Source organism: Phyllobates terribilis, unplaced genomic scaffold, assembly GCF_046119375.1.
Source record: "Phyllobates terribilis strain yellow unplaced genomic scaffold, ASM4611937v1 Scaffold_2__4_contigs__length_985480577, whole genome shotgun sequence".
Classification (NCBI taxonomy): Eukaryota; Metazoa; Chordata; class Amphibia; order Anura; family Dendrobatidae; genus Phyllobates; species Phyllobates terribilis.
In genome coordinates this window covers 261,833,538-261,857,225 of record NW_027362762.1, presented here as the reverse complement: position 1 = coordinate 261,857,225, position 23,688 = coordinate 261,833,538, and the positions used below count along the sequence as shown (strand labels likewise).

General features: G+C 41.7%; 1 protein-coding gene across 1 annotated transcript in view; it reads right to left on the bottom strand.

Moving 5' to 3' along the window:
- Window positions 1–13,963: 13,963 nt before the first annotated feature.
- UCHL3 (ubiquitin C-terminal hydrolase L3) overlaps window positions 13,964–23,688 on the bottom strand; it is a 51,561-nt gene continuing 41,836 nt past the window's right edge. Inside the window, exons 7-9 of the mRNA XM_073670353.1 lie at window positions 19,708–19,783; window positions 17,837–17,895; window positions 13,964–14,188 (exon numbers count right to left, since the gene is read on the bottom strand). Coding sequence (XP_073526454.1) covers window positions 14,105–14,188; window positions 17,837–17,895; window positions 19,708–19,783 — 219 coding nt within the window. The 3' untranslated portion in view covers window positions 13,964–14,104. The remainder of the gene's footprint in view (window positions 14,189–17,836; window positions 17,896–19,707; window positions 19,784–23,688) is intronic.

Sequence of the window (23,688 nt, the reverse complement as noted above, 5' to 3'; positions counted from 1 at the left end):
GGCTAGTCTGAACGAAGACCTATAGAATTAAGGAAGGGGTCCCTAAAAGAACTAAGGACTGGGACAAAAATGGGACACCTCCTAAACAGAAGTTGTTGCAGAACAAAAAAAAGACAAACTGACAAAAATGTACTAAAGGTACCAGAGGACCAAGCGAACTTGACAGAGAAAGGCACTGAAGCACCAGGCTAGAGAAACAGTCAAACACTGAAGTCCAGCACAGCCAGAAGGGCGGAGCTGGAATATAAAGGCAGATGGTCACGTGACCGCAAAACACAAGATAGAAAAAACAAACAGGAGGGTTCTAACACCTCCTCTCCCTCTATTGGCTCAACCTGAACATCCACCCCCTCCAGGGGATACATGTGCCAGTACTGGTATAGTGAATACCGTCTGTCCCACTCTGCAGCCTGGCGCCAAATCTCTCTGTGTCTTGGCGCGCTGGGCTTTTATATCCAGGAAATCCTTCCTGGAGGTCATCTGATCAGGTCCAGCATTTGAATCTGTTCCCCCTTCAACTCTTCTAGCATAACTTGGTTCCACTTTATTTTGTCTTGCCAGTAGATGGCAACCTTTCCTCATCTCTGGCACATACTGCAAGAATCCTCCTTCATTGCACTCTACTACAGCTCCATGGCCCACGGTCCCTTAGTAAGTTGAAACATAGGACAAAGGCCCTTATAAAAATCAGTAATGGAGACAGAAAAGAACCCATTACTTTTGAGACAATCACTAAGCGGGCACTATATTAACTAAGGTGTATATATAACTGTTGCATTGTTGAGTTTTGTACAGATATACAGCACTGGAGGCTTTAGCTAAGAACGGTAAAAAAAAAATATTCTTACATATTCCTTTTCCTATACTAGGAAGGTGAATTATACTTATCAAGTCCTTGCATACATTGTCCTAAGTGTAACCAAGGTTGCAATTAAATCCTTGAGAAATTCCCCTTTGGGTGCATGGATTTACTTGCTCCAGCATGAGAGGTATCCAAGGTTACCAAATGCCAGCACTTCAAAAAAACAAAAAAACAAACCTGAAATCATTTAACCCCTTAAGAAACTAGCCATTTTGTCCATTAATGACCGAGCCTCATTTTCCAATCTGACCAGTGTCACTTTATGTAGTAATGACTCTGCAACGCTTCAACATATCCCAGTGATTCTGGGAGTGTTTTTTCGCGACATGTTGTTCTGCATGTTAGTGGAGAATTTTGGTTGATATGATTTGCAAAAATTTTACAATTTTTTTTTTTAAATTTAGCAAATTTCAAACTTTACATTTTTCTGCCCTTAAACGAGATAGTTATACCACACAAAATAGTTAATAAATAATATTTCCCATATGTCTACTTTACATCTGCATCATTTTTTTAAACAATTTTTTTTTTTGTTAGAAGGTTTAAACGTTTATCAGCAATTTCCAATTTTTCCAACAAATTTTACAAAACTTTTTTTTTTTTTTTTTTTTTTTTAGGGACCACATCACATTCACATTTGAAGTGACTTTGAGAAGCCTATTTGACAGAAAACACCCAAAAGTGACAACGTTCTAAAATCTGCCCCCTAAAAGTGCTCAAAACCACATTCAATAAGTTTATTAACCATTCAGGTTCTTCGCAAGAATTAAAGGAATGTGGAAGAAAAATATGAACACTTTACTTTTTTTCACAAAAATGTTTTAGCCCCAATTTTTTTTGTTTTACTAGGGTAATAGAAAAAAAATGGACCATACGATTTGCTGTGCAATTTCTCTCGAGTATACCGATACCACATATGTGGGGGAAAAACTACTGTTTGGGCGCACGACAGGGCTTGGAAGAGAAGGAGCAGTTTGACTTTTTGAACTCAAAATTGCCTGGCATCAAAAGCGGACGCCATGTCACATTTGGAGAGCCCCTGATGTGCCTTAACAGTGGAAACACCCCACAAGTGACCCCATTTTGGAAACTAGATCCCTCAAGGAATTTATCTAGATCTGTGGTGAGCACCTTGAACTCCAGGTGCTTCACAGAATTTTATAACATTGAGCTGTCAAAATAAAAGATCACATTTTTCCCACAAAAATGTTGCTTTAGCCCCCAATTTTTCATTTTCACAAGAGTAACAGGAGAAAATGGACCATAGAAGAAATTGCACAACAAATTGTAAGTACACCGATACCTCGTGTGATGGAAAACTACTGTTTCGGCACACGGCAGCGCTCTGGAACGGAAGGAGCGCCATTTGACTTTTGCAGTCCAAAATTGGCTGGAATAGATAGCGGACGCCATGGCGCATTTTCAAAGCCCCTGATGTGCGTAAACAGTGGAAACCCCCCACAAGTGACCCCTGTTATGCACACACCGGGACTGACTGGCGTGAGCGTGGTTAGTGATCCCACTGGACCATGAACCGAGGAGTGCCTGGAGGGGCGTAACTAAGTATCAACTCGGTCCGACCAAGGTCACACGGCGGCTCAGTCGACTCCGTGAACCAGGGAGGAACTGAGCAGAGGGACCAGGTGCTACTCCAGATCAAACCCCGGTCACAGCTGTTGACCCACACCGGGGAATGCAGGAACAGGCAGGTTAGGCTGGCATACAGACAGGTGGGTACTGGCAGGCACGGCTGGTATGCAGACAGGTGGGTACTGGCAGGCACGGCCGGTATGCAGACAGGTGGGTACTGGCAGGCACGGCTGGTATGCAGACAGGTGGGTACTGGCAGGCACGGCTGGCATGCAGACAGGTGGGTACTGGCAGGCACGGCTGGCATGCAGACAAGTGCAGTAGACAAGCAGAGCAGAGCAAAACCCGCAGGTGCGGTAGACAAGCAGGGCAGAGCAAAACCCGCAGGTGCGGTAGACAAGCAGAGCAGAGCAAAATCCGCGGGTGCGGTAGACAAGCAGAGCAGAGCAAAACCCGCAGGTGCGGTAGACAAGCAAAGCAGAGCAAAACCCACAGGTGCGGTAGACAAGTAGAGCAGAGCAAAACCCACAAGTGCGGTAGACAAGCAGAGCAGAGCAAAACCCGCAAGTGCGGTATACAAGCAGAGCAGATACACGCAAGGTACTTACAATGAAGTAGCGAGTGGACACTAAACTCACAAACAGAATTACAGAGACAACGAGTTGGAGTTAGGTGCAGGTTCAGACACTGCAGGAAAACGGAAGATACGAACATAGAGAAACAAGTAACGGGCTAGGACACTGTTCAGACAGGAACTGAACCAAGAACAAGATACAGGAACAAGCCTGGGAACTCAGCCCCCAGGGTGGCGGAAACAGACTAGAAGTCACAGATGCAGGTAACAGGCCTGGAGGGAAGGAGTTCTATTTGACTCTTTGAGAACAAATTTTCGTAGAATAATTTGCGAACTCCATATACAGAGCTCCTAAGTACGCAGAATACCCCTTAATTGACTCCAATTTGGAAATTACACCCCTCTGGTAATTCATCTACAGGTGTATTGAGGATTATGACTCCCCCCTTTGTTTTCCAGACCACTGCCCTTCCCCAATAACCTCCCTCTCCAACATCACTGAAGTAGAGTTTACCCACCTCCTCTCCAAATCGCACCTCACCACTTGCGCACTTGACCCCATCCCACCTCCTCCCCAACCTCAGCCCGACACTCATCCCATCCCTTCAACCTATCACTAACTTCTGGTACCTTCCCGTCTGCTTTCAAACATGCCACAATCACACCTATCCTCAAAAAGCCATCCCTCGACCCAACCGCTTTGTCCAGCTATCGCCCCATATTGCTGTTGCCATTCGCCTCCAAACTCCTTGAGCAGCATGTTCACGCTGAACTTTCCTCCCATTTCTCAGCTAACTTTCTTCAACAACCAACAATCTGGCTTCCGTCCCTACCATTTCACCAAAACTGCCCTTACCAAAATTATTGATTTACTTACAGCCAAAGCTAACAGACAATTTTCTATACTCCTCCTTCTAGATCTGTCCTCTGCTTTCGACACAGTTGACCACTGCCTCCTACTACAGATTCTCTCTTCCTTTGGTGTCAAATATCTTGCCCTATCCTGGATCTCCTCATACCTTTCCAACCGCACTTTTAGTGTCTCCCACTCCCACACTACTTCCACATCCCGCCCTCTTTGTTGGAGTCCCTCAAGTCTCTGTCCTAGGACCCCTACTCTTCTCCATGTATACCCTTGGCCTGGGACAGCTCAAAGTCCTAAGGTTTCCAGTACAACCTGTATGCTGATGACACCCAGATCTACCTTTCTGGCCAAGACGTCACCTCTCTGCCGTCCAGAATCCGAGCGTGTCTATCAGCCATATCCTCCTTCTTCTCCTCTCGCTTCCTCAAACTCAATCTGGACAAATCTAGACTCATCTTTCTTCCATCTCACATATCTTCCCCATCTGATCTACCACAATAAATTACATCACTTTTCCCTGTACCAGCAATCCGCTGCCTCGGTGTAACCCTCAACTCTGCTCTGTCCTTCAAACCACACACCCAAGCCCTCGCCACCTACTGTCCCCTCCAGCTCAAAAATATTTCCAGAATCTGTCCTTTCCTCAACCCTATATCTACTAAACTGCTTGTGCATGCCCTCATCATCTCCCGCCTCGACTACTGCAACATCCTCCTCTGTGGCCTACCTGCTAACACTCTCGCACCTCTCCAGTCTGTCCTTAACTCTGCTGCCCGACTAGTTCATCTCTCTCCTCGCTACTCCTCTTTGCAAATCTCTTCACTGGCTCCCAACTGCCCAGCGTATCCAGTCCAAACTACTAACACTGACCTACAAAGCCATCTATAACCTTTCTCCTCCGTACATCTCTGAACTAATCTTCATATATATTCCCTCACGTAATCTCCGATCCTCCCAAGACCTCCTTCTCTCCTCCACACTTTTGTTCCTCACTCCACCGCCTCCAAGCCTTCTCCCAAATATCCTTTGCAATTCTGTGCCTCAACACATCCAACTATCTGCCACATTCGGATCCTTCAGACGGAACCTGAAAACCCATCTCTTCAAGAAAGCTTACAACCTGCAATAACCACGCTGCCACATCACCACCAACAGAGCTGCTGCAACCCCCCACCTACTGTCTCCTTCCCCATCCTATAGCATGTAAGCCCGCAAGGGCAGGGTCCTCTTACCCCTGTACCAGTCTATCTTTGTTAGTTAATTTACTGTAAGTGATATCTGTATTTTGTATGTAACCCCTTCTTATGTACAGCACCATGGAATCAATGGTGCTATATAAATAAATAATAATGGGTGATTTCCAGAAGCAAGCAGCAATGGATGTTGTGGAGTGAAAATGCAAATCTGCCATTGTTGTGCCCATACATTGTACTGCCCGTACATCATTGTGCCTAGCTCTTGCTTCTGGAAACACACATCCTGTAAATTAAGAGGGCTCTCCTAGCTACAGTAATGTCAAAGATGTGGACATGTAGTAAGTAAATAGAAGAAAGGTAGTACTCACCATCGGTCTGTGAGACCTGCAAACTTTATTTAGCTTAAGACATATGGAAGCAGAGGTGCAGGAGTGCGGGGGAGAGCATTACTGGACTACAGTCGTTTCGCGCGTGATTGCACTTCTACGGGACCCACGAAACGGCCGTAGTCCAGTAACGCTCTCCCCCGCACTCCACCTGCACCGCTGCTCCCGTATGTCTTTAGCTAATTAAAGATTGCAGGTCTCGCAGACTGATGGTGAGTGCTACCTTTCTTCTATTTACTTACTACACATACATGGATTCTTGGTATTAGCAGCGCAGACTCTAGGCTGCTGACCCTGCAGTAAATCTCTTCTAAAGACCTTCGCTCTGGATAACTCTTTTATAGACTCAAAGATGTGGACGCTAACTGCGATTTAGGCACATTGTGGGGTTCAGGAGGAGGTGGCATTTGGATTTGGGAGCACATATTCAGCTGGATTTCTTTTGGTGGGAGCCACATCACTTTTCCAGAGCCTTTGTGCTACCAATAATGTGGACACACCCTATATTTCTGTTAACAGATGACAAACTTGAGTGGGGACTTGTTTTTTTGTGGGTTGAGAAGCTTTTATTTGTGGCATTTTGGGGTACAGAACATTTTGGATCAGTTCACATTTATCCTGTGCTATACGATGAGCACTTACATTGGGGTTTCCATCTAACGCTACAAAATATGTGATTCAGATGAAACCCCTGAGGAATACATTCACTAATGAGGCAGCAGAGTTACTCTGGACTCAGTGTGGCTTCTGGTCGACGGTATCCAGCTTTTCGGAGGTGTACAAAACTGGCCGACCGCACTTTTACACACGCCTAAAAAAAATGTGCACCGCCGGATCACAGGCCAGACAGAGTCCACAGTGCCTCCATCTGCCTCATAGGGAATAACTGGTCAGGGGTTTCATCTGAATCACGTATTTCAGAGTTTTACATGGAAACCACGGGGTAAGCAGTCAGCGTAGAGCGCAGGATAAATGTGCACCGAACCTTACTGCGATCAAAAAACAAAAACATTTTTTCCGCTGTTCCTCATGCGGGACAAGTGACTGAACGACTTTATATTTTGGGTCGGTATTACAGCGATACCAGATTTCTATTGTTTGTTTGGCTGCTATTACACACTAAAAGACGCTTTTTTTTTTTTTTTTTTTTGTAAAATAAAGTTTTTGCATCGTCATAATTTGAGAGCTATAATTTTTCTATATTTCTGCTGACAGTCATGTTAGCGCTTGTATTTTGCAGAACGAGCTGACGTTTTTATTGGTACCATTTTTGGGCACAATGTTTTTTGATCGCTTTCTATTCCGATTTTTGGGAGGCAGGATGAAAAAAACTAGCAATTCGGGAATTGTTTTGTTATCTCATTCACCGTGTGGTAAAAGTGGTAAGGCACCTTTATTCTTTGGGTCAGTTCAATTACAGTGATACCACATTTACAGTTAGGTCCATATATATTTGGACAGAGACAACATTTTTCTAATTTTGGTTCTAGACATTACCACAATGAATTTTAAACAAAACAATTCAGATGCAGTTGAAGTTCAGACTTTCAGCTTTCATTTGAGGCTATCCACATGAAAATTGGATGAAGGGTTTAGGAGTTTCAGCTCCTTAACATGTGCCACCCTGCTTTTAAAGGGACCAAAAGTAATTGGACAATTGACTCCAAGGCTATTTCATGGACAGGTGTGGGCAATCCCTTCGTTATGTCATTCTCAATTAAGCAGATAAAAGGCCTAGAGTTGATTTGAGGTGTGCTGCTTGCATTTGGAAGTTTTTGCAGTGAAGTAAACATGCGGTCAAAGGAGCTCTCCATGCAGGTGAAACAAGCCATCCTTAAGCTGCAAAAACAGAAAAAAAACATCCGAGAAATTGCTACAATATTAGGAGGTGCAAAATCTACAGTTTGGTACATCCTGAGAAAGAAAGAAAGCACTGGTGAACTCATCAATGCAAAAAGACCTGGGCACCCACGGAAGACAACAGTGGTGGATGATCGCAGAATAATCTCCATGGTGAAGAGAAACCCCTTCACAACAGCCAACCAAGTGAACAACACTCTCCAGGAGGTAGGCGTATCAATATCCAAATCAACCATAAAGAGATGACTGCATGAAAGTAAATACAGAGGGTTCACTGCACGGTGCAAGCCACTCGTAAGCATCAAGAATAAAAAGGCTAGACTGGACTTTGCTAGAAAAACATCTAAAAAAGCCAGCACAGTTCTGGAAGAACATTCTTTGGGCAGATGAAACGAAGATCAACCTCTACCAGAATGATGGAAAGAGAAAAGTATGGCGAAGTATGGCCATACTGTGTGCTCAGATCCAGCCAAACTGATTGGTCGTCGTTTCATACTACTGATGGACAATGACCCAAAACAAAGCCAAAGCAACCCAGGAGTTTATTAAAGCAAAGTGGTGGAATATTCTTGAATGGCCAAGTCAGTCACCTGATCTCAACCCAGTTGAGCATGCATTTCACTTGTTAAAGACTAAACTTCAGACAGAAAGGCCCACAAACAAACAGCAACTGAAAACCACCACAGTGAAGGCCTGGCAGAGCATCAAAAAGGAGGAAACACAGCGTCTGGTTATGTCCATGAGTTCAAGACTTCAGGAGGTCATTACCAACAAAGGGTTTTCAACCAAGCACTAGAAATGAACATTTTAGTTACAATTATTTAATGTGTCCAATTACTTTTGTTCCCTTTAAAAACAGGGTGGCACATGTTAAGGAGCTGAAACTCCTAAACCCTTCATCCAATTTTAATGTGGATACCCTCAAATGAAAGCTGAAAGTCTAAACTTCAACTGCATCTGAATTGTTTTGTTTAAAATTCATTGTGGTAATGTCTAGAACCAAAATTAGAAAAATGTTGTCTCTGTCCAAATATATATGGACCTAACTGTATATAATTTTTTTTAAATTTTTTTATGTTTTGTCGTTTCTACACAATAAAAACAATTTTATAGAAAAAAATATTGTTTTTACATCGCTATAATCTGAGAGCTCTAACATTTTTTTTATTTTTCCACTGACAGCTGATTTTATTTGCGGGACAAGATGACATTTTCAGCAATACCATTTTTATTAATATTTGTCTTTTTGATTGCTTTTTATTCCACTGTATTTCCAGAGGTATGATTTTTTTTCTTACGGCATTCACTGTAAGAGCTAACTAGTGGAACAGTTTTATAGGTCAGGTCGTTCTGGATGCGGCGATATCAAATGTGTACCTTTTTCGTTTTTACATAAACGTGTATTTATTGGTGTAATATTTTTTGTTCTTTATTTTGTGTTTTTTTGTTTTCCTATCTTCTTTTTAACTTAGTCCCTCTATGGGACATTAACTTTCATTATTCTGATCACTGGTCTCATGCATTGCAATGCACCAGTACTGCAATGCATAAGACCGGTGATATTACACAGGTAGATCATCTATTAGACCCGGTCTATGGCAGGGGGCGCGATTTAGCCACAGGGGTGCCGATGAGGGTAAGAGAGGGAGCCTTCTCACTCTTACAACCTTCCATATGTCGCGATCGCAGTATCTGGAGGGTTAATCAGCCAGGGGCTCTTACTGTTAGCTGAGTCGAGCTCCTGCGGTGATCGTGCAGGAGGTACAGATCTTTCAGTCAGATTGACTGACCGATCACAGCGATCTAAGTGCGGGGGAGGTGATGACAAGGGTTCCCACTCCTCTTCCCATGACGCACAGCTCTCACCGACAGCTGTCAGCATAGAACGGTTACTGCGTGTTTACACAAAATGACAGTTTTAATCCATGATGGACATAGCACGTCATGATGCGGGAAAGGACACCCCCCCTCATGACGTGCTATGTTAGTCATTTGTCGTAAAGGAGTTAAACCCTCGCAAAAAAAACGTGCATGTTAACATTTGCCCATGATAAAAACATTTTTTACGTATCTGTTGAAAAGGGACATTTTTCTGGACATGTGAAATTATCCATATTTTCCCTGATATCTCATATTTGAAAGATGTGTGCAGTTTTGCAGCCAATATTTTATTGCTCCATTGTAACTAAAATAAAAAATTAAGTAGCTTTGCAATGTGGCTTATTAAACAGAATCCTATAAAGCCTCTTTATAGACCTATGCGCCTTCCTGGTTACACACCATCTACAATCGATGTGGTATCTAATCCTTCAGTCACTCACTATATGGGCAAAAGTATATGTACAGGAGCTTTTAACACACCCCATTCTAAATCTATGGACATTGATATGGTTTGGTCCTTTTTTTTTTTTTTTTTTTTTTAAGCACAACAAAGGAAGCCTTCAGTATTCTGGGAAGAAATTATACAAGATTTTGGAGTGCATTTATGGAAATAATTGCTCATTCATCCAGAAGAACATTTGTGATGTCAGAAGTAATTTTGGACGAGAAGGCCTGGCTCAAAATCTTGTTCCAGTTCATCTCAGATGTTCGATGGGTTTGAAGCCAAGGCCGTGTGGTGGCCAGTCAAGTTCTTCCATACCACACTCACCCAATCATGCCAATATGGTCCTTGATTTGCTCATTGGGGCACAATCATGCTGGAAAAGAAGTCCCCAAAAAGTTTCCACAAAGTTGGAAGCAAAGAGTTGTCCAAGATGTCTCGGTATGCTGAAGCATTAGGATTTCCCTTCACTATAATAAAGTCTTAGGCCAACCTCTGAAACACACCCAGAAAGCATTATCCCTACTCTACCTCCCTACTCTTGGCATTCACCAAACGCAGACTTTTACATTAGACTGCCTACCATATAGGTTTCGTCACTCCTTAGAACACATTTTTACTGCTCCAGAGTCCAGTTGTAACATACTGTTCACTCCTCCATTCGACACTTGCATTGTCCTTGATGGAGTAAAGCTTGATTTCAGCTGTTTGGCAAAAAAAATGCCATAAAGCTCTTGAAGAGCAGTTTTTGCGCTGGTGCTAATGCCTCAGGAGATGTGGACTCCGCAGTTATTGAGTCAGCAGAGCATTGGCGACTTGTATTCACTATGAGCCTCAGAACTCGGTTATCACACTAACTTCATTTTTCCACATGTTAATTGACTTACTACAATGGCACCATCCTATTACCGTTTCATGCTCAGTGAGCTCTCTAGAATGAACGATTTTACTAATGTTAGTAAGAAAGACTGCATGGTTAGGGGCTGGAATTTATGCTCCTGTGTCAATGGGGACAATGAAAAACCTGAATGCAGTGATGAAGTGTGTGCCAATTCTTTTCTCCATATACAGCGTATACTGTACCCTCTACCATCTGCCCCTTTGGTCTCCAAAAGGGAAACATTGTAGAGGATGTAATATACCCTCAGAGGGAGTGAATAAATGGCTACATGATCAGACTACACAGGGTTAGTTTGTAGTCTGTAACCATGAAGACAGGTCTGCTTAGCACTTGTAGCTAATGAAACAATAGGAATGTTTTAATACACTTTTTTTTACTTTTAGGGTATGTGCACACGATGCAGAAATGAAGCAGAAAATTTCTGCATCATTTCTGCATCTCCCTGGCAGAAAAAACGCATGCAGATTGTGCATGCGTTTTTCCTGCAGAATACATGCGGATCCACATGCAGATTCACATGCGTTTCCGCATGCAGATTGACAAGCGCTTTCCAGGCGATGTTAGCATCACCTGGAAAGTGCTTGATAACTAGGTCACACTATATAAATCCATGCAAACAGCATGGATTTATACAGTGTGAACCGAGAGCGTGTATATACTTACCTCCGATGGCCCGCGCTGTCCTGCTCAATCTGTTCTCCCGGCTGCCGGCAACTTTGAATTGAAAGACCTGCCGACGTCAGCGTCACGTGACCCGTCACATGACTCTGACGTCACCGCAGGTCCTACAACTCACTGCAAAGTGCCGGGAACCAAGCGGGAGCGCTGCGCGGGCCGACAGAAGGTAAGAATACATTATTTTTTATTTTATTCTTCTTTTTACAGCTTTTTTAATGGTACCTGGGTGTGGATGAGACTCTCCTCTCCTCCACACCCGGGTACCATCCGCACATTAGAACGCACCAATTACGCAAGTACAGATGCTGTCTTGCGGAATTGGCGCGTTCTAATGCAAGTCAATGGCGGCGAAATCGCCGCGTTTCCGCAAAATTAATTGACATGCTGCGGATTTTTGACCGCAGCGTTAACGCTGCGGAAAAATCCGCATCATGGGCACAGCACATGCGGATTTCCATTGGGGAACATTGCTTCCCTTCTACCATGCGTTTTTCATGCGTTTCCGCGGCGTTTACGCAACTGCAAAAATGTAGAAGATCAGTTTATAAAAGGAAAGCAAAGTGCCCATGTGTAAAGTATTTCCCACAAAGAAAATATTTGTAATTATTGCTTTAGTGAAACTAATTGAAATCTTAATTTTTATGATATTGTTATAATAGACAACATAAAACAAGTAGCTTTGTCGCTGTGTATATCTACTAATGGTAAGGTCTTCACTTTGTAGTAACGATTGCAAGTGGTAGAGAAAAAATAAAAATATACATTTTAATATATATATTTGCTCAGTTAAAATTGTTTAAAGTCAAAAGTTTATTTCTGATTATATAAATTGTGAATATTTTTTTCAGCCCCTTGAGGAAACAAACTTTTAAACTTCCCTCCTCACGCCTAAAGTATTCTGGAAAGCTAACTTGCATCCTCCGCAGCATTTATTAGGGAAATTAGATTGTAAGCAACAGTGGAGACAGTGACAGACGTGAGTGAGAATCTCTGTACGCACTGCAGAATAAGATATCAAATTAACAAACTATAATGTATTGGAATATCTGGTAACTGCCTGTGCATGTAAAACACCTAAAAGGTATGTTCTAGCAGTCACTCTCATAGGACAGCCCGGGGGACTTGTCAACCCAAGGCTAACACCATACCAATCACAATGCTGCAGAGGAAATAAAATTATCCTTTGTCTATTCTCCATAGTGGTTGCAATCACTATTGAACACGACACCTATAGTGTTAATCATTGGGAATTGAAGCTTGGCTAAATCAGGAGGGGCAGCGGCCAGTCACAATAGATGTCCTGAAAGATTATCAGGAGATCTCATTTAAACCAATTTCAGGAGGAGTTTAAAGGGGTACTTCGGACCTCTCCAAACTGCAGACAACACTACACAGTATATAGGGAGAGCAGTATAAACTTGCCTGGTCCATACACCATGCCTGGTCCATACCATAACACAGGTTGTATTACCAAGAGATCCACTGGCTTGTCCTAAAGAGCTCACAGAAGTTGAGTGTGGTCCTGTAATAGGATGCAAACGTGGCAACAATCAGTTCTTGAAATTCCACCATCAACTGTGAGTGGAGTTATTGAAAAGTGGAAGGGTGTAGCAAACACAGCAACTCAGGCACAAAGTGGTAGTCCACCAGAGTGGGGGGGTCACTGACTGCTATGGCACATTATGGATTAATGTCACCAGTGCTCTACTGACTCAACTGCAGAGCTCCAAACCTCCTCTAGCATTATCAGCACAAAAACAGTGCGTCGAGCTTTATTGTGTTGGATTCTACGGCCGAGCAACAGGATGCAAGCCGTACATCACCAAGCACAGAGTCGCACTTTGAATAGAGATGTGTAAATCATTTTGGACTCTGGAGCAGCAGAAACGTGTTCTGATGAGTGACTAATCACACTTCTCTACCGGCCAGTCTGATGGGCAAATCTGGGGTTAGCAAATGCTAAAATAAAGTTAACTGCCTGCATTGTGCCAACTGTAAAGTTTGGTGGAAGAGGGATAATACTATGGAATTGTTTTTCAGGTGTCGGCCTAGGTTTCTTAGTTCCAGTGAAGACAAGTCTTAATGCTTCAGCATTACAAGACACTTCGGATAATTATATGCTTCCAACTTTGGGGGAACAATTTAGGGAAGCCCCTTTTCTATTCCAGCATGACTGTGCCCCAGTGCACAAAGCGAAGTCCATAAAGGTTGTGCGAGTTTAGAGTGGAAGAACTTGACTGGCTGCACAGAGACCTGACCTAAATCTCAAACAGTTTTTGGATGAACTAGAAAGGTGATGGCAAGCTAGGTCCACTCATCCAACATCAGCATCTGACTTCACAAATGCTCTTCTGAAGTAAAAGATTCCCACACTTCAGAATCTTGTAGGAAGCCTTCCAAAAATAGTGGAAGCTTGATGTGAATGCCTATGGATTCAGAATAGGATATCATGAAAGCTCCTTTAGGTGTAACGTGTAGTGTCCCAATACTTAGGACCATACACTATGTATTTTTTGCATATACCAATTTTTTCCTCTCTTCATGCACAACCACGAACTATGTAAAAATAGATACTGAAGGAAGAAACAGAAGTGCATAATGGCGGCAGTGAGTTTTGTGTTTGGATGCAGCCCGTCCTTTCCTTTAATGGAAACATCACAATGAATAAAAAATGCTTTGAAATGAGAAAGAAATGAACACAAGCTGCAGGAGGTAGTCACCACAAATGTCAGGATTGGTAAACTGTCTTTTTATTATTAATGTACAGTACTCAGATTTTCTCACAAAGATATAAAACTTAGTTTTCATCATGTGGCTTTCTTCCAAGTCCTCTTGGACATTTCTGCGTTCCACCAAAGTCTGGATTCTGTCACGCTTTAGAGAAAGCCACCACAGTAAACCTCAATTCATCTGGATCACGCTGCATAAACTTTCTGCAGACTTCTATGGCATCCTGGTTGGGGGGAAACGTGGGGAAGAAAAGATTCAGCCACCATTAATATCACAGATTAGTGAGCGTTCTGCACAGACACTTCATACAAACATGCAGCTAAAAGATTAACAGGAATGTTTCTTATACACGAGGCTGAACCAGCACGGTCCTATTAGATGGTGGCAGAGCGTCTTAGCCCAGAGGACTGATTTTCCTTCCCATCATCTATTACTTGTGAATGCAGGGTACACTGCTGGCAAGTCTTTATCTGCTCCCATTGTGTATACTGATGGCATGTCATGGAAGTCACTAAACACAAGAGCAGCTAGCAGGAATTCAACTTCATTTGTGTTTGCCTATCATATTACTAATGGGAAGTGTTATGCAACCACAACTTTGTAAAACTCATTGACAAGTGACAGCATTGGGATTAACTCTGAAGCCTCCATTAGCAGAATATAGGCACCATGTACAGCAGCCTGCATTCTGTTTATGGACATCTTACAATAGATGTCAATAATGGTCATTTTATTAATGAAGTTGCTGTACATTGCTTACACCATTGCTGAATTATACCACATATACTCCAGCTGATAATCATGAACGAAGGTTCAACGGCAACCTAGTCTCCCATCAACCTGTCTAAACAAGCCGCCAATCACGCAACAAAAGAGCAAAATGCTCATTGAGTGAAATGATATACAAGATTACTTAAAAATATTTTTTCTCCGCAGCACATACTCCTGAGGAAACAGATGTGCTGCCGAGAACATGTTCTACATGCATAGAATGATCACATGAACAATGATTTTGTGCGCATGGAAGTGCAGTCAGCCGGTCTACACAAGTGATTACACGACCGCCTATCGGCTTACATGTAGCCGGCTGACGGTCATTTAATGGCTGTGGACAACCAGTGCAGCTCTAGGGGGAATGTGAAATTTTCTGCAGAGTTATTACAAGATTGTACCTGGATGTAAAGAGCACATTGCTTATAACTGCAAGTAGGGAATACACTTTTAATGTAATTTCTTTATTTAACTAAAGCCTCATTTTGGGGCCACTCTAAAGTAAATAAGATTTATTATGATCTAATTTTATTTTTTCTTTATATTGGTCCTGATACTCTCATAATATGTCTTTATAGAGATCAGAGCTCTGTTTATTGAAAGATAAGATTTTTGCATCTTTAGGCTATGTGCCCACAATGCAGAAATGCTCCAGATTTTTCCTGAGCGTTTCTGCATCTGCCTGCCAGAAAAAAAACGCATGCAGATTGTACATGCGTTTTTTCTGGCAGGTAGAAGCATTTGTGAAGTGTTTTTAACATGCGATTTCGCATGCAGGTTGGCAAGTGCTTTGCAAGCGATTCTTGCATCACTTGGAAAGTGCTTGACAACTTGGTCACACTATATAAATCCATGCAAACAGCATTCATTTATATAGTGTGACCAAGTTACGATGCTGCATCAATAGTGTAAAAAAAAAAAAAAAACATATTATACTCACCTTCAGACAGCCCCCGGTCTCCTTAGCGATGCGTCCGGTATCTTTGGTGGCTCCTGGTGCTCTAAAAAGGACCTTCCATGACGTCATTTAGTCATGTGATGGTCACGCGACCATCACCTGATTGCTGATGTCAGCGGTCGCGTGACCGTCACATGACGTCACGGAAGGTCCTTGCAGACCACCACCAGAAGCCAAGGAGACAGCAGCGCCGCTCAGAGGAGACCGGGGGGGGGCACGCCGGAAAGGTGAGTATAAGGGTTTTTCTTATTTTAATTCTTTTTTAACTACAGTTACTATGGTACCCGGGTCTAGAGGAGAGTCTCTTCTCCAGACCCAGGTACCATCCGCGCATTGAACCGCATGATATCCGCATGTGCACATGTAGTCATGTGCACGTCATGCGGTCCAATGCAAGTCAATGGCGGCTAAAACGCAGCGATTCCGCAAAATAAATGGTAGTGCTGCACAGCACATGCAGATCATCATTGGGGAACATTGCAGACCTTCTACCAGCCGTCTTTTAAGCGCTGCGGAAACACTTTAATAACGCATAGTGGGCACACAGCCTTAAAGGGGGAGATAAACATTGATGATCTATTCTTGGGTCCATCAAGTGGCACCGCCTGTCATAGTTTACACAGACACTAACACATTCCTGGCTGTGTCTGGTTCTGCAGCGCAGTCCAATTTAATGCCACAACCGATACCCTGGAGAGGAAAGTGTATTAGTGTAGACTAGATGAGCTCACATAATTTTAGCGCATATCAGCGCACTCAAGGTACATTTGCAACTGTCTGTTTCCTTCATACAATGGTATATGTATGTAATGGTCTTTAGCTACGTGCATTGCTTTCAAATTGGAAATAACAGAAAGCTTGCATATTTCATCCACAGAGATTAACAGAAGCACCATGTAGCCCGAGGCTAAAGGTGGCATCATTTAAAAGAAATTCTCCTGGAAAACATTCCAGACAGAAAAATGCACAGATCCTATCTTCTTAGAGAGTGAAGTATTACTTATTGTTATAGGTTTCCTGTATATCTCATGTAGGTTCTCTGCACGCTGACAGCACCGGTGACTTAAAGAAACAACAACATATCTCCAGGGAGGAAAAGACAGCTGCTAACTAACCCACTAGCTGATGACAGAATAGGAAACAAGAAAATGAAGGAGCTAAAGTTGTTTCCTTCCTCAAAACACCAAGATGAGCTACCCCCAACACCAGGATAATAGATCAACATGAAGTAATAAAATTATAGCAAATGTAATATTGTTAAATGCTGTATATCTTAAAAAAATAGTGCTTATATAACCGTGGTAAAAATCAGCTGTGTGCCAGGAGTGTGAAATCTGATAAAAGTCATCAACAATAATCTGCCTATTGAAAGTTCTAATAAACCTCATTTCAGATCAAACAATTAGTGTTAAAAGAAGACCTTTCAACAAATTTATTCTGTTGAACTGTACACACAATGTAATTGGTGCTGCAGGGCTGAATACGATTTTTTGTTAAAATTTCGCCTCTCTGTAGCAGTGATATTGGCAATCAAACTATTTGGAGCCTAAACAGTTAAAGTTCAAGTGGGAATTACAAGAGGGGTTTCACTGGGGGGGTGTATATCTTCCTCTTTCTGAGGCTGACCAATTAATCATAAGCAGGCAGCAACACACTGAGGAAAGAAGAACACACCCCCACAATGGCATTGATAAACTGCCTGCTCTGCTCACTGAAGACTGAGGACATGTGCTGGAGCACAGCAGAGCCGAGTGTGATTAACTGACAGCTTTCAGCTCTCATCTAATGTAGGGCCTTGTTCTTCTTTCCTCTGTGTGTTTCTGGCTGCTTATAAGTACACACCCCCAGTGAAATCTCTGATAATGCCAACTTGAACTTAAAAAAAACAAAACAAACAAACATTAACTGAGTATCAACTACTTTGATTGCTAATAACTTTACAATAAAGGTCCTCTATTTCAGTATATTGGACGAAAGCTGAGATTTGGGGTAGTATTTCAAATATTTGTGAAAGTTAAGATCTCCAGGAAAATAAAACTTTTCTGAACACTTTTTTTTTTTTTTTAAATGAACATCTGAGGAGTTTTCACTTTTCTGTCTTCCCCTTTGCATTATCTGCATTTCATCACATTGCGCACTTACTTCTAACAATGTGTCCTCACTAGTTTTCCCATGGTTTACAGGAAAAGGCTTCCTTCCATCTGTGAGATTAAAAAAAAAAAAATGGTCAAAACATTAACTTCCCTGAAACCACTTTTCAGTGTAGGGTCCAGACAATCTGACCCCCACTGCTCCAGACAACCAATACTCCGAAATGTTACTAAATGTGCTCAATTAAAGACATGAGCAATGCAACTGTTCATGGGACATTATTAGTTTTGTTAGACTGTGTTTGTCTATAATTGTGCCTTCAGACCACATCCTATTAATCATCAATAAAGAAATATACATAAGTCAGGGGTTCACTGTCTTTTTTGTTGTCACTGTACAATACAGCCTTACTCAATTCAATAAAGCAGTGATGCAGTTCACTACAGGGTGGGTGGATGAAAGCACCACTGTTAAAAAAAAGAAAAAAAGAAAAAAAAAAAAGGGGGGCCTGGTCCCCTTATTTTTAGGATCAGCAGGGGTCACAGAAGTCACAACTTCACTGACAAGAATGCTATGGCATAACCTTAAAAGGTGGAAACACCATTTAAATCAGGTGTGTCACCAGATTAGAGAATACAAACACTTATTATACCCAATGAGGCTGGTGTACTTACATCAATAATATATTCAAGCAAGTCAGAATAGCTTATAATCATTTTTGAAAGTTTAAATTCACCTAGTGTGACTGACAGCCAATCAGTGTCTCTGCTGCTGCCGAGATCCTACACTGCTCAGTAGAAGCTGCAATTGTCAAGTGGGGCTGAGTAGTTGGAGATAGAATGATATCACTGTATTCTATAACTGGACTCATAAAATGATCATAGTGTAAGGATTATACAGATATTTTGACATGGATTTTCAAAGTATACTGGCCTAATCCTATTTATTTAAGAATGTATGCAGTTTGTTTTGTGTAATCTGGTGACAGATGTCATTTATTCCTGAGTGGATTTCTTCCAGCCTCATCATTAAAGATAATCTGTCACCATTTCTAGGCGGTTTCATGTAAGAGCAGCATAAAGAAAGTTCTGACACTAAGGCCACAGCCCCACTATCAGTATTCGGTCAGTATTGTTTCTCAGGAGTGGGAGCCAAAACCAGGAGTGGGTGATAAATGCAGAATTGGTGACTTGTTTCTATTATACCTTTTCTCTGATTGTTCCTGGTTTTGGATCCCACTCCTGAGAAAAAATACTGACTGAATACTGACCAAATACTGATAGTGGGGCAGAGTCAAGTAATTGATACAGCTCTGTTATCAGAAACATTGCCCCAATTCTATGGTGCCTTGATAAAGAAGGACTCCCATCAAAAATGTTATCCTCTTAATATATTGCAATCATCATATATTATATAGCACTGTGTACTTACAATTGCTCATTTGCCCTTCTACCCAGCTAATTCTTCTCTTTTCCACAAGATCGATGAAATCAAGTGACTAAAAACTGAAAAATTGAATTCTTCTAAGCTCAATATAGAAACAATTTTCCCTGCATGAGTCATCACTGCAAAATATGCTGGCAGGGGGGGGGGGGGGGGGGGAGGAGGGAACAGCTGGGTCAGGAGTTGAAGAGGGGGCGAGTCATGCAGGGACAAGAGACTTCCTGATTCTACATAGAGCAGAGAATAGAGAAGAATTAGCTGGGTAGAAAGGCAAAATGAGCAATTGTAAGTACACAGTGCTGTATAATATGATAGCAATATATTAAGAAGATAAAAACTTTGATGGGAGGAGTGCTTCTTTAGATTGGAAAGCAAAAACTTAGTAACAGATAACCATTAACAAAACCCAAGTGTGTATTTATTAAAACTCAAAGTCAACACGCATTAATACATACATGAATACATATTTAAATAATTACCAAGTTCATAGAGATGACCTTGTAGATGGACAAATGCAACAAAGTGTAAATCTACTTTATCATCTATATTGGGTGCCTACAGGAGAAGAACAGACAATTACAAAACAAAATACAGTTCACATGTATATGAGGACACACCGTTGTCCTGCCAGTACTGTGGATGAAAAAACGTTCAGCCAAACTTGACATTTAGAACATGCTCCTTGTCAAATTAATGGCTCATCAGGTGGTTAGCCCACCAGGAACGATACACCCTGGTCCCATCACTCAGTGGCCAGGTGGCAGTATAGGAATTGGCCCACCTCACTGAAAAGAATAGGAGTCATGAAATCCTCTGGGTTCTATCATTCAGACGTTTGATATTTACAACATGACTTAATGACATATCAACTATCAATTTTGGTAAAACACCTTAAAAGGGTTTCCATGATGAGAAAAGCATGGCTGCTCTCTTCTACGGACAGCGCCGCACCTATTGATTGAAACTCAGCCCCTTTCACGTCAGTAGAGCTTGTCTGCAATACCAGACACAACCCATGGAGGAGTGTAGCGCTATTTCTCAGAGAGTAACCATGACTTCCCAATTCTGTTTTAATCAGTGGGTACAGAATCATTAGAAAATGGCTCTTACATTGTAATTATATAGTAAGACGATCTATGAAAGTGCCAAGTGCATTATTAAGGATCCTTTACATAGTCATTTTTATTGGAATATCACACTCTATTGAGATGCTTTGTATATTATATTCCAAAGGATCCTTTGATGTTCCTTTGAGAATCCGGACTCGTTTTATTTTGAAGGTATTTTCCTTCCCTTTTGGACTATATAATAAATGCAATTGCAGTAGTATTTGGTATTATGATCTATAAGAGCGCCGAGTGCATCATGAAGTACCCTTCACATGGTCCTTATATCATCAAAGTATTGCACTTTTATAAAGGATTCTTTCGTGGTCCTTTATTAATTAAGACTGTCTATGATGGATAAAAATTTTCTCCCTCTGCACTATGTATTCATTAGAGTGTCAGCTTCTTGTTCCCCTGTATCTGTCCTATATTAAAGGCTGTCTCACTTTTCTTTTAGCTAGTGGAGTTCTGATTCGTTTAATAAAGCTAGTTTAACTCACCAAAACATTACAAAGGCTGAAAAAACGCAACATACTTTATTATTTTCAATAAGTTAAAAAAAAAAAATTGTAAAAACACTGACAGAACGGACATGCTGCAGATTTTTAAAAATGCTGCGGTGCAATTTATTAAAAGCTGAACATGCATGAGATTTCTGATCCTCATTGCATTTGCTCGTACAGTAAAAGATTGCTTCTTGACTACCCAAAGAAAGAAAAAATGCTGCAAGAACGCCATGTAAACATACCCTTAAAAGAAAAACTAATAAATTATTTCTTTAAAATAGTAAATCAAAATGGTAAAATGACATTGCTGACTTTTGGCGAATGGATGGGACATCTAAATGGGTTTTCTATACAAAAAAAAAAAAAGAAAATTAGCTCTTTTTATGCTCACTCTCTGTACTGTAGCAGGAAGTATAGAGCTGGATTTGTCATGTCCATGTGACAGCTCGAGTGCACTGTGAAATTTCTTCATTTCCAATAGACTTTGCAATGCTTTAATAAGGTGTACGCCCAGAAAACCCCTTTAATATAATTATCTACACTGTCTCATTAATAATAATTAATGGTGTTCTTCAGGCTCCTGAACCTGAGATAGCTAGCTTAGATGTTTCATATATCCCCACCATTTAAATGGATAGGGTTACAGTGCTACCACCGCTACTCCTTTCAGTTGTCTCCAAGATGTACTGCCTTGGTTTAACAAGAAAGGCCTGAGGACCCTTGTTATTCGGAAAAGTGAGGGTCCCAGAAAAGGAGAAAATCTAAAAATGTACAGTTTTCAGCTGTACAGCAAGTCCTTAAAAGGGTATTCTCTGGTTTGGGAAGTTATTCCCTATCCTTCACATAAAGGATAACTTCCCAAATCGCTGGGGGTCCAACCACTGAGACCACTCCACCCCCTGATTCCAAGAACTGGAGATCTGAAGAACCCCTTATGGATGGAATGTTGGTTGATCATGTGCTCTACCGCGCCAATCCTTTTCAATGAAATCTGATGGAGATAGCTGAGCGCTGCGCTCTGCTAGTCTTGACACTCCCATAAGAATGGCGGCCAGTGCACATGGTCAACCAACACTCCGCTCACAAGGGACTCTTTAGAGCGTCTGTTCTCAGGATCTCCGCAGCCAGGAAGTTATCCCCTGTCCAATATTAAATATTTCAGTATCAGGACAGCCGAAACCAAGAACATTCTATAAACATGAACCACATAAATACATCTTTATACAGACCTGATTATACAACTGATATTGAATGTTTGCAATTGTGTTTCCCATGTATGTAATGATCTTATGTGTGAAAGGTCTCAACATTTATATCTACATTCATCTTAAAATGAATTTGGCCAAGTTCATATACACAATAGCTTTGTTTCCAGGCACCACGGTACACGATGATACATTGGAATATCTTGCAATCAGTCTGATATACAGGCCAGAGGACTCACTGTGGGAGCTAACAGATGGCTAACGTCACGGTAGTAAGAGGTCATAAATGACAGGAGTAGGAATTTCAGGTCAGTGACATACAGCCTTGTGCAGAATCCTCCCACTATGTTTAATGATACCATCGTGCAATTACGTCTTGCTACTCAAAGCACACGGTAAACTTGGGGGGGGGGGAGTGTTCAATATTAGGTACGGTAATGTCAAAACTTCAAAGAGGGATTTACTTATACTGGCACAGCATGTGAATAGTATGGCAGTCTTTCCCTTAGTATTGAGTATGTGTTTCAAGCCATAGTGTTCTTTAGAAGGTTTTTGATAGGTAAAAGTCCCACAGTACGGAGCGGAGCTGATCGTTTGGATAAGAACTGATGCTCAGTACCTGGAGGGGTCACCGGTGTGAAGGTGCTGCGGAGTTCCGCGTCTTACACCATATACATAAGTCAGCTGATACCAGCTGTTCAGTGAGGGTGTTGGGCAATCATTATAGTAATGGACCACCCCTTTCTTTCTGTAGGCTGCTTCATAGCTGTGCGCACACAACATAGCACCTTCTGATGGTTCAGATTCTGTATTGAGCATCAACATACACCCCCTGTATTGTAATTCATTGTACATTGTGCGATAAACTAAATCCCTCAAAAGAAAGAACAGCAAACTTAAATTTCATTGAAGGATCTCACATAAACAGTAGCAGATCTGGACGTTAGGACTGTATAATGGATGGATATGGGGTTAAGAAAACTATTCACAAGCAGTTTAGAAAATCCATGTGGATTAAACGTATGCTCTATTCTGTCATGGATTTATTCCAGAGACGATTCCAATGTAAAGTCTACATATAAATCCATGCAGATTTACTGAAATGTATTCGGAAAATTACTAAATTCAGATACCACATCTACATAGAGTCCATAGACCATCTAAGTGCACAGAACTTATGTTCACTTGGAGAAAATCTCAGTTTTTATTTATGATGCTGTTGTTGGCTCGCCTGGTGACCTGGCAATGATGCAGCTGAGCTGGACTTGCCGGAGGGTACGTGGATAAGTGAGGACCAGTACAGAGGAGTATGCAAGACAGGTGGGCAAGCTGAGCTGTAAGCATTAGATGCACCTGAGCCAGATGTGCCGATAGTACAGAACAGCAGAGATGAATTGGCAACTGGTACCTTACTGCAGGAGATCAGTAGCAGTCATACACAGTTACAGCAGAGATGTATAGACAAAACTAGTAACTTGCTTGCAAAGATGCAGTTAGTCTCAGGGATAGCTGAGAAACAAATGTGGACAGCATTAGGATAACGGATATCAGCATATGACCATAAGTTAACACAGCAAAGCTAAGAGTGCAATAGCACCAGGAATTGCAGGTCTGAGCTTGGAGGTCATAGCTGGTTGCTGGAT